General features: G+C 34.8%; 1 protein-coding gene across 1 annotated transcript in view; it reads left to right on the top strand.

Annotated features, from left to right (window-relative positions):
• LOC149774323 (zinc finger MYND domain-containing protein 10-like) overlaps nucleotides 1-11,565 on the top strand; it is a 57,661-nt gene extending 46,096 nt beyond the window's left edge. Inside the window, exons 11-13 of the mRNA XM_089945400.1 lie at nucleotides 1,521-1,642; nucleotides 5,591-5,716; nucleotides 9,988-11,565. Of these exons, the coding sequence (XP_089801526.1) occupies nucleotides 1,521-1,642; nucleotides 5,591-5,716; nucleotides 9,988-10,084 (345 nt within the window). The 3' untranslated portion in view covers nucleotides 10,085-11,565. The remainder of the gene's footprint in view (nucleotides 1-1,520; nucleotides 1,643-5,590; nucleotides 5,717-9,987) is intronic.
• The last annotated feature ends 918 nt before the right edge of the window (nucleotides 11,566-12,483 follow it).

The raw sequence follows: 12,483 nt of genomic DNA, 5'->3' as shown, positions 1-12,483 counted from the left end.
GAATACATGTACCAAGCTCTACCACTAGTCCATTATGTGCACCAGACTCTACCACTAGTCCATTATAACTATCAAGCTCTACCACTAGTCCACTATGTGTACCAAGATTTACCACTTGTCCAGTATGTGTACCATGCTCTACCACTAGTCCAGGATGTGTACCAAGTTTTACAACTAGTCCAATATGTGCACCAAGCTCTACCACTAGTCCAGTATGTGTACCATGCACTACCACCACTTGAATTCATGTCCCAAGCTCTACCACTAGTCCATTATGTGCACCAAACTCTACCACTAGTCCATTATAACTATCAAGCTCTACCGCTAGTCCAGTATGTGTACCATGCACTACCACCACTTGAATACATGTACCAAGCTCTATTACTAGTCCATTATATGTACCAAGCTCTACCATTAGTCCAGTATGTGCACCAAGCTCTACCACTAGTCCAATATGTATACTAATATGTGTACCAAGCTCTACCACTAGTCCAGTATGTGTACCATGCTCTACCACCAGATGAATACATGTACTAAGCTCTACCACTAGTCCATTATGTGTACCAAGATCTACCATTAGTTGAATACATGTACCAAGCTCTACCACTAGTCCAGTATGTGTACCAAGCTTTACCACTAGTCCAATATGTGCACCAAGCTCTACCACTAGTTCAGTATGTGTACCATGCTCTACCACCAGATGAATACATGTACCAAGCTCTACCACTAGTCCAGTATGTGTACCAAGCTTTACCACTAGTCCAATATGTGCACCATCTCTACCACTAGTTCAGTATGTGTACCATGCTCTACCACCAGATGAATACATGTACCAAGCTCTACCACTAGTCCATTATGTGTACCAAGATCTACCATTAGTTGAATACATGTACCAAGCTCTGTTACTAGTCCATTATATGTGCCAAGCTCTACCACTAGTCTAGTATGTGTACCAAGATTTACCACTAGTCCAATATGTGTACTAAACTCAACCACTAGTCCAGTATGTGTACCAAGCTGTACCACTAGCTTAATACATGTACCAAGCTCTACCACCAGTCCATTATGTGTACCAAGCTCTACTATTAGTCCAGTATTTATACCAAGATATACCACTAGTCCAATATGTGTACTAAGTTTCATAAATATATCTTGAACAGTTTGAGAGTTATGCTCAGGGAATAAAAGTGTGGATACTAAATGAAAGGAGGGACAGAAAAATAGACAAAGGTATGAAAATATTGAAACTGTAGAATTGTGAAGAATAAAGACATATTTGGACCACTTCTGCAATATTTATACCAAATTTCAGAAACATATCATGAATGGCCTGAGAGTTATTCTCTGAAAATTAAGATGTTTATGGACAGAAATAGTGATAACTATATCCCTTGCCCCCACCCCATATTACATGATAGCATGTGTTACAAGATGTATTGATTGTCATGCCTATAAGTTGTGTACATTTTGTTGAGTGCCTGGAGTCTTACAGTCATAATTGATTTACACTGACATCCTAGGTACCAGAAATCAGAGAGGGAATTTTGAAGAGCAATGAAGGAAATTGGGCAAAGTTAGCCAAGAAGCAAGCCAAAACTTTCCTCAACCCTTCAGAAAGTGACCTGAGAAATCTGGCCAAAAGGTATGGACTGCAGGATATTATACATATTTGTACTATATTATACAGTGTATTTACAAAACAATAACATTAATTTAATATTGCTGCTGATGTGCATTATCTTACCAACCATGGTCAAATGTGTATTGATTTGATATGGTAAATACATGCTGATTTCCGTGTTGCTATATACAATGCCATACTGCAAAGCACATAAGTTATTTGACATGGCAGAATATTAAAAGGTACAGGTACTATAAGAGTTATTTTTGGCCATATTCAGATCCAGATGAAACTTATATAGACATATTATGCCCCTCTTTCTTTCATAAATATGTATATGGTTTTTATCCAGGACTGCTTTTAATGAATGAAATTAACAATTAAATTGCTTATGGTTTTCTTCATTGTGGACTATGGATTATAAATGTGTAGCTTAAGAAGCTCCCATCATGCATATGGTCAAAAACAATTATCTTATATTATGCAGTTGAATGGAATATGCATGCCAGTCAATGATAAGACTGGTACAACTTTCTTTTTGTTTTGAAATAATGTATGAAATTATGCATATATTTTCATTAGGTTCGGTTGATTACCTCTTTTCATTTTCATTTAAAATGCCTTGCACGTGAATATGTTTTGGGCTGACTTTCTGTCATATTCTTGCCAGAATTGCCTCAGAAAAGGCAATTTTTGTGTTTGTTTATCATTTTTCACAAACAATGGAGGGAATGCACTTTGTACATTACAAATGGCCGAATGTTGATAACTGTGTATAGAGATGAACAAAAAATGTTAAAATGTCAGGCACAAAAGCTGCTTTGTTTATGCAATGTTTTTTTAGGGAGATTAGCTTATTAATAATTCAGAGAACAATATTCCTTATGATAATGATTGGTCATAAAACTGATATATTTCTATCAATTTTATGAGAGTGAGAGAGCTATACAGCATGTGAGACACTTGCTCAACATATACTTGACTAAGCGAGGATATCAGTTTTGGTACACTTATTGTCGATACGATCAGTGAACTGGCACTAGTTTCTTATTATATATCAAATGGATGTTTGGAAAGGATTGTTTGAAAAAAAAAGAAAAAAATTATAGTAAGACAGATTAATGCAAATGTATTTGTTCCAGTGAGGAATGCTTCATCTACCCATGAATGACATCATTACTGTGTCATACTCAATGAGAGATGAACATTATCTCATTTCTTTAAGTACATGATATTGATCCCTTAAGCTCCTGTATATTCAGTCATTATTGTAATCAGGAAATGGCTCTAGATTTTGTTTTTGTAGAAAATTGTGCCATAGTATTGCATTTATGCCCCCAGAGTATTGAAATTTTACATTAAATGACTTGGACATTAAGGATCAATATACAGATATACAACAGCATTTTATTCCCAAACCCTTGTACTTAAAAAAGGCAAGTTTATATGCCATCGAGTTTCATGTTGACGTGGTAACATTTTCCATTTTGTAAGCATGTAAGCAGAGAACTAAACTTTGAAAAGATGTATGCCAGTTTTATATTAATGTTTGAACAATTAAACAGGAAAATCTGCAAATTTTCTTGTGTGAAAAATGTCCAAAATGTTTAAATTATATGTTCATCGATATGGAGTTCATGCACAAGTAGGCTTTACATACATTGACGCCTCTGTGTACCTGGCTAAACACACACACACACACACACACACACACACACACACACACACAGGGTTATTTGCTCAAAGATAAAGAGACTTTTTCACAATCAAACCGTTCATTTATAATTTGATTTGAAAAACTGGAACAGCTTGGTAGACCCTCTTACCCAATTTTGATGGTCCACAAGAACATATACAAAACGCATATACATTTTAAGTTATTAAATTAATAAAGGCAGATATATATATATATATATATATATATATATATATATATATATATATATATATATATATATATATATATATATATATATATATAACATTCAAAAGCCAGCAACTGAACACTGGCAACAGTGCGAAAGATAGACCCCAAATGTTTCCATCCCATCAGCTTTCTATTTTTCTTGATATTGCCATTCTTATTGCTTCTCTCTCTCTCTCTCTCACACACACACACACATGAATGGTCATGAGCAAACGATTTGTACTATTAAGTGTCAGGAAATAGTGGAATGATAAAGAATAATGAGATTGATAATAAGAGATGTAAGTAACCACTTGAGTATTTGAAAATAATTTGATTTCAGGATCATTTTAATCAAATTAAAATCATTAGATAGGTGATACTAGAAAAAAGACAGAAAGAAATAGTGCAAGAGGAGCAAATTTAGCTCACTGAAGGAAAAATAATCAAAGAAAACATTTATATAATAAATCTAAAAAGAACAAAAAAATTATTGCAGGCTCAAACTGCTGGTTCATGATTTAGAGTGCTGTGTTGTATACCTCTACACCACTCAAATGTCTTACATGTGTGGTACTCAAATTATTATATGTAGGTATTTTGTTGTGCTGTGGAACTCTTGGGTATGTATGATCAATTACTCCTAAAATTTATGTTATCCCATTTTTAAACAAATATCACATGTGTTTGCATTACAAGATGAGAAAAATTTGTAACACTGCCGTATAATCCCTTTCTTCAAAAAAACTTCTTCAATAACTATACTAAATTTTTTTCTTTCTTCTGTTTTATTGTCAGCTGGAGACCAAAGTTATGTACTGAAGTAATTAAACAAATTGGAAAGATACATTGTATTATTATTTTTATCATCATGCTATTGTCTTTTAAACCCAATTATTAAAATAGTATATAAGCTGCATGTTGTTTTTGTTGTGGGTTGACTTCCTTCATGCACCTCCTATATTTAACTTAACGCCTCATCTCAAACTTTAGAGATCCAAAATGTCACAAAACTTGATCAGTAAATGGATAAAAAAATAATACAAATGACAGGCAACATTTGAATGTCAACTTGTTTTTAAAAAAAGAGGAGAAAAAGTCATTTTATGATACTTTGTACTGAAATTATGTTGCCCTTATGTCCTTTGCCATAAGGGCAAATAACATGGTTTGTCTAATTTCTTTTCTTGTTCAGGAGTGAAAATAAGAATCTGATTGAATTTTGCAACGTGTTAGATTTTTTATTTTAAAAAGTGTTTCTTGTCAAGAAATAATTCCTTTTCTCAATTGCGCTGGTAGTTGGTGAGGTCTTTTGAAGATGCAAAAAATAAGGCAAATTTTGTGGTTTTTGGCAAACTTATAAACAAAAATGAAATGTTTATTTCATGGTTTAACTATACCATATGTATTGTTATAAAGGCATTTTGCTATTTATCAAATTACTGGATGTGTTCATTGTAGCAGAAACATCAGTGTAGATGTAGTTAATACTTGACCATTGTAGAGATGCAATGGTACCAATGAATGGTGATGCACTGAAATTTTATTGTTTTTCACATGGTTGACATGCAGCAAACCAAAACGATGTTCTAGGAAATAGTTCTTGATACATACCTTTATATTTGGTAAAATATGAATTTGGTTGCCTCACGTGTACCACCTTAATTTTTAAAAATAGCTCAAATGTTTTCACAGAATGGCCATTTTACAGTTAATTTGATGTCATGAGCATGTACCTGTGATGTCATATCAAAGAACATTTAAAAATGAATTGTAATTACAAGTTTTTCAAATGTTGATACATTTCTTTGCCATAATAATATTTTTTGAAAATGTGTGAAATAGGGTCCTTGTAGTACCTATCCCTTTAGGTTGTCATGTCTGACATTTGAAGCAGACAAGCAAAATGAACTTTCTTATGTAGTAGTTCACATATAGCTGAAGAGGAATGATAATCATGAGGATATAAACATCATCATTATCATCACCATTATCATCATCATAACAATAGTAATAAGAAGAAATCTCCATGTTTTATATTTGTCTATATTTTGTACCTTCAGGTGGGCTGATACATATAACTTTGATGTAATAGAAGGTTTGCTCTCAGATCCTCCCAAGTGTGCAGTATGTGGAGAAGCAGCCAGCAAGAGATGCTCTCGCTGTCAGAATGAGTGGTACTGCAGGAGGTAACAGACTTATTGCAATTTTAATCTGAGAAAAGAGGCATAATTTTTTCCCCAGCAGTAACAGTAGCTATCTTATTGTTGTAATTGTTAACCATAAATTTTGTGTTATGATTTTGTGCTATTTCATTTTTACTCTTAGAATGGGTTCTGATCATATGATGGTTCACAGGCAAGACCTGATGTAACAAATAATACTTTTTAAAAAAATATATTTTGCAAGCACTACATGAATTGGTACAGTTGGTTATAAACATAATGTTTCATATTAATCTTTATCAAGCAAGAGTTTCTGATTGTCAGAGGGCATAAATTAAAGCATATCTTCTACAATATGTTTTAAAACGTTAGTTATACTGGACATAAACCAGAAAAGCTTATGCAGTGACTTATCATCCAGGCAAATGCAACAAGAAACCAGCGATGTAAAGCAAGCAGGACCGTTCCCGAGCTCTCCTTCCCACTAATGACAGCCACCATTCAACTGTAAGGGACCTTTATGGACCCACAGATTGAGGCCAAACTATCAGGGTTCCTTGAATCCATAAAAGCCTGGGGGAGGTGGCACCATTCCCTTCCCCAGGAACAACTAGCAGGCTGCGGTGCAGTCAGAAGAAAGTGGCACATGCACAATTGTGCGCACGCCACTATAATTAAACTCAACAACAACAAATCCATTATCCATGGCGCAAGGTTGTTTTTTTTCCTACTCCTCCTAAACTACTTAGAGAATTGCCATGAGACTTTACACACATACATTCATTCCAGTATCGGGGCCCCAAGTGGCCGAGTGGTCTAAAGCACTCTCCGTTACGGATCACTGCCATCTCACCTCTGTCTGCGTGGGTTCGAGTCTCAGATTCAGCCAATGTGGGTATGTGAGAAAGCTTGCCAGTAGCTTCTCGTGGGTCAGTGGTTCTTCCCGGGGGTTTCCTGGGTTCTTCCTCCACCATTAATACTGGCCGCCATGTATAGCCTATCATGTGCTGAAAAATGGCATTAAACCCTACAACAACAATAAAATCATTCCAATATCAGGCTGGTCCTAAATGAAAATGGTGCCACATAGATGTCCCTACGACCACAATTGTCATCATCTTTAAAATCTTCTTATCACTGCTCCTCCTGAACAGAATGTCATATAAACATGGGGTTTTCAGTTAAAAAAACTTCTTATGATATCTTGTGGGTCTTAAATGAAAGGGGATCAGGCTGGCCAAGTGGTCTAAGGCACTTAGTTTTAAAAATCACTTGTACATCTCACCTCTCTCCAAATGAGTTTGAGTCTCAGCTCAACCAATGTGATAGAAAGCTTGCCTGTAGCTTCCCATGTGTTGGAAGTTCTTCCTCCACCAAATGTACTGGCTTCCATGTATCATCTGCTGCAAAATGGTATTACACCCCACAAAACCACACAAGTCCAAACCTAAATGAAAATGCTGCCATCCTGATATCAGAATTACAGCCATAGTGGCCACATTAAGAATCTATATATTGCTTCTCCTCCTAAATGGATGGTCATATCGAGTTTTTATTAGAAGACTCCTTATGATGTCTGCTTGGTCAAAAATGAAATTGGTGCTGGTATAATATCCAGCATGGCTGCATCAGTGACCATCTATTTAATCTTGTTACTGCTATTTTCCCAGAACAGCTGGTTGTATTGACATGGGTTTAAATAGGACTTATGATGTCTGGTTAGTATTAAATAAAAATGGTGCCAATCTGATTGCTACATCACCTAAATAGATGCTTTATTGAGATGGGTGTTCAGTAAGCAACTTCTTATCATGCTGATTGATTGTAAATGAAAATATTGCCAGTCTGACATCCAACATGGCTGACATGTTGGCCATATTGCAGATCTTCTCATTAATGGATAACCATAGCAACATTAGGTCTTCACTAAGGGACTCCTTAATTATTAGGTCTTCACTAAGGGACTCCTTATGGTGTCTACTTGGTCCTGAATAACAATAGTGCCTATCCAATAGGAGCACTAGCATGACCATCTGGAAATCTTGTTATTGCTACTTTTTCTATATGGATAGTCAAATCAACTTGAGATTTTCATTAAACAACTGGTGATATGTAGTTGGTCATAAATGAAAATGATGATGATTGGCTCTCCAATATAGTTGCCATGTTAGCCATCTTGGAAATCTTGAACTGCTACTTCTCTATAACAAGATGCTCATATAGTCATGGATCCTTCACTAAAAGACTTCTTATTATATCTAGTTTGTCCTAAATGAAAATGGTACTGATAATCTGTCCAGCATGGTTGTGGTGGCCATCGTTGTCTATAGCTTATTCTCTTGAATGGAGAGTTGGAGGGGCATGAGGTTTTCACTAAAATACGTTAGATATGTAGTTGGTCCTAAACAAAAATGGTTCTGTTTCTTCAATATGGCAGCTATGGTAACCATCTTGATAAAAATGGTTATGGCTACCCAAAATGGAAAGTCTTTTCGATATGGGGTTCTCATCAGAAAAGTTATTGTTGTATCTAGCTGGTCCAAGATGAAAATGATGCAATCTGACCCTCAATATGGCCACCATGGTGGCCATCATTAGGACAGTTCTACTTCTAGATGGCTATACCACCATGGGGTTCTCACCAAGTCTTTTTATAATACCTAGTTGGTTCTAAATGAAAATGGCACCAACTACTCATCCAATATGGCTGTCATGACAGCTGTCTTGAAAATCTTGCTGTCACTGTTTGCTTGCACTGAATAGATTAATGATGTCAGTTTGGTCCTAAATAAAAATGGTACCAATTTCACATCCAGTATATGAACCACAGCAGATATTTTTTAAATATTATCATTGAAGAATATCAGAAATGGTTTCAGCAGTCAGCAGTTAGAAGGAAGAAATGGTCTCATTTTAAATTCCTGAAAATTCTTTATGCTCAGTAGGGCATCAGTCCCATTGTGGGATTCTTGTTCCTAATAATAGGTGCTTTTTATATTCAGCTTTATTAGCCTTTTTGGCTTTAAAAAATAAACCTAGATGGGACATAACTCAACATTTATATCTGAAAGTGGAAAGCGAGTTTTATGACACAAAAATGATGCTGTTATATATTACAAATATAAGAATCCATTAATTTAGGACAAAGTAGACATCATTATAAGTTTTATGGTGAAAACCCCATTTCATAATGATCTTTTTTTAAGAGGGAATAGTGACAAGAAGATTTTTAATTGTTGTGGCAGCCAAATTGGATCTATGACTTGACATCATTTTCATTTAGGACTTGCTGAAAACCCTTGTCATAATGATCATCCTTTCAGGGAGAGTAGTAACAGCAAAATTGTTAAGACAGCTATCCTGGCAGCTATGTTGGATGTATGGCTGGCATATTGGACCTCAGATTTGCAAATTTTTTATTTAAAAGAATTCTGGTGAAGAAACCCATGTCAATATGTCTTTCTGCTCAGAAAGAGTTGTGGTAAGATTTTTGACATGGTTGCCATGGTGGCCATATTTGGATGTCAGATTGACATCATTTTTATTTAAGACTAGCTAGATTTCATAAGAAGTCTTGTAGTGAAACCCCTTGTTGATATGGCCATCCATTCAAGTGGAGTAGTGATACGATTTTTAAGATGGTAGCCATATTGGATGTCAGATTGTACAGAGCCAACTAGACATCATAAGAAGTCTTTCAGTGAAATCCTGGTCTTGATACAACCATCAATTTAGGAGTACTGATAACAAAATTTCAAGGTGGCTGCTGTGGTGACCATATTGGATGTCTGGGCAGCACTATTTTCAGTTAGAGCCAACTAGACATTGGGATGAATGTGTGTGTGAAGTTTCATGGTAATCATACAGTAGTTTAGGAGGATCAACAATAATAAACTTATGCTAACTGACAGGCAGATGATGTATAACAGGTCATCTCATAAGCTCTTCTGGTCTTTTAACAGTAGAACTAAAAATAAGTCTTCAAAATGTATTTGTTTACCCAAATGGTTTTGTTTAATTATCTTTAAACATTTTTAAAAAAGGAAAAATATGTCCAAAACTATTTATTAAACAAAAATTGAAAAATTGTAGTAATGGCCTGAATCTAATTAAGTCATCAGAACATGTGCATACAGATATGCTTGTCAAATTTTACTTGTCTGCCTTGAGTTTTTTTTGGTGCTAACCACTTTCTATGGATGGACAGGACCAAGTTGGGATGTTTGCTTAGCAAGCAGGTGGAACATAAATTGACCATCCCAACATGCTGAGACTTCTTCTATTGTTGTTTTCAGGGAGTGTCAAGTTCAGCACTGGTCAAAGCATAAAAAGGCCTGTGACCTGATGCATGAAGCCACACAAAAACTAAAACAGGCTCAGACAGAATCCTGACACAGGTGACACAGCACCACTATTGCCACACTTGGAGACATGTGACTACAGAATCACTACAGGCAATAGTGACAACATGCATGCCAATTATGATACTAGTGCTACTGATAGTGTTTATGTTGGAGCATCACTAAAAGGGGATCCACATGTATGAATGGTGTTATTTTCAGCTTTCTATGTCATGTAATTCAAAATGTTTTCCAGACTTGTATTGCATGTATTTATCCAGTCTTGGAATTCAAGATCTTTATTTGAATTGTGAACACTCTTGACAGACTTTTTGTGTGGATTATAACATGCAAATAACCATCCTAAATAATGGGTGAAACATTCAGTCCCAACATACACCATCACAAAATTCTAAAAGTGTAATAAAAAATTTCAAGTATATATTTTTTTTGTATATAATTGATTATGGCCTATTTATTTATCAAAGCTAAATGTTTGCTTTTGAATGACCCAAATGTTAACAAACGAACGTATTGTACAAAGGAAGTAATTATGTAATTTGTAAATTGAACTTCACTGAAGGTTTTTTTAAGTAATTCTGTTGAATCTTTTAAACATTTCTTGAAGCTAGAGTTTTAAGTTTATTTTACAGGCAAGAAAACCATGCTATTCAGATTTGTGTTCTTCTCTTAACAACAGCATCATGTTTTTTTCCATTAAACTCAAGGAGTTCTGTACCTTATTCTTCTTTTTCTTACCATAGGTACTATTTGGCTCCAGTATTCTCCACCTTCTTTGTAATTTTCCCTATGATACATCTGAGCTGCAAATTCATAAATATATTTTGCAGAGGAGTTTAGAAAACGATTCAACTCATGTGGTTTCAAAAATATACGGAAAATCACTGGTATTGAAATATGTTACTTAAATTGTTCAGCCATAGATACTGGCAATAGATACATACATCATAAGGGTGCTAATGACTATAATTTGCTTGGCAGGTGTTTAAATAGAGTAGCCATGTTGGCTCAGTTTTAGCATGCCAAACTCATGGCAAAGATGGGGGGGTGGAATTGTGGCCTACCTTAAAAAGTGTAATCAACATATTACTTTTTAAAATTACAATAAACTGTATAAAATGTACATCATTAAAAAAAAATTTATTAACCAAGATCTCAGCAAGTTAAAGTATTTATCACAAATTGGGACAATCCAATCGAAGGATGAGTACTAGAATTTACCACAAAATGTATTTTTATTAAGTCCATATACAAACACATTTGATCTAGTTGTCATGGATAACTTTCTCCTATGATTGTAAGGTAGATTACACTAATCTCACAATGAACATGGTGATGTATTGAACGTGACTGTCACATTACACTGCTTATATGTTATTCTTTAATTTTCTGATGCACTCTTGATTTGTCCTTTTTCTGACTTCACATTTTTAAATTTAAAAACTCTCTCTCTCCTAACATTGTCAGTCATTTAACATTCACAGGTCAATCAATAAAGGCTGCTTTGCTCGACATCTTGCATCTCTTATCATTAATATAAGGAATCAGAGGACTGGTTTTCAAATTGAAGAAACTAGTCTAATTTCTTTTAAATTCTTCATATACAGCTGCTTAAATTTTAACACTGAAAATACATACATGAAATATGTACTCTCTCAAATATGCAAGCACTGTGCAGTCATCATTTTAGACTTTTCTGACACACAAGTGATGTTAGGGGTTAATAATGGCTTTAAAAAGGGATCAACATGACTTTTCATTGTTTTATATCATTTTTGTTGTGCCTTCAAAGTAAGACATGGCATTTACTTTTCTATCATCAGTGTTGGCAATAGTTAAGGTAATTGTTAAGGTTTTTGAAAGATTTTCATCATACTTGGCACGAATTATTATCAAGCTAAGTTAATTTATTCTACAACATGTTTGCTCATCCCATTTTTCTTGGAGTAATGATCACACTTACATAAAACTTGCATTAACGTTTTGGTTGGAATTTTTTTGTCCTTTGCTTATATTTCCTAAACCACACAACGGATTTTCTGCATACTTTGCTTAAATCATTATGAAGCTAAGGTGATTAATTTGGTGACATGCATGTTTGCACCTATATCAAGGTCACACATTATTCAGTAATGTTTTGATCATGGGTTCAATATGCAGGCCGTAGCCATCTTGTATTTTGATCAAAATACATAAAAGCATAATCCACACACAGGCATGCAAAAGACATAGTTTCAGTGAATAAAATCATAATGTTTACACCCAAACTGTAATGATACCTTTGGATCAGTCCAGTTCTGCTACAATATCTATGAGTAGGGAACTTTACTCCATTTGGGAAAATGGACATTCACACGCCTTAGCATGATGCTGCTGAAAAGAGGACATCTAACTCGCTAAAGACTCATCAACATAAAGGTGCAGGGTACA

This window comes from Sinohyriopsis cumingii, unplaced genomic scaffold (genome assembly GCF_028554795.1).
Source record: "Sinohyriopsis cumingii isolate HCF-2022 unplaced genomic scaffold, ASM2855479v2 utg000349l, whole genome shotgun sequence".
NCBI classification, from domain to species: Eukaryota; Metazoa; Mollusca; class Bivalvia; order Unionida; family Unionidae; genus Sinohyriopsis; species Sinohyriopsis cumingii.
Note: the sequence above shows the minus strand (reverse complement) of the source record. Positions and strands in the feature narration are given on the sequence as shown.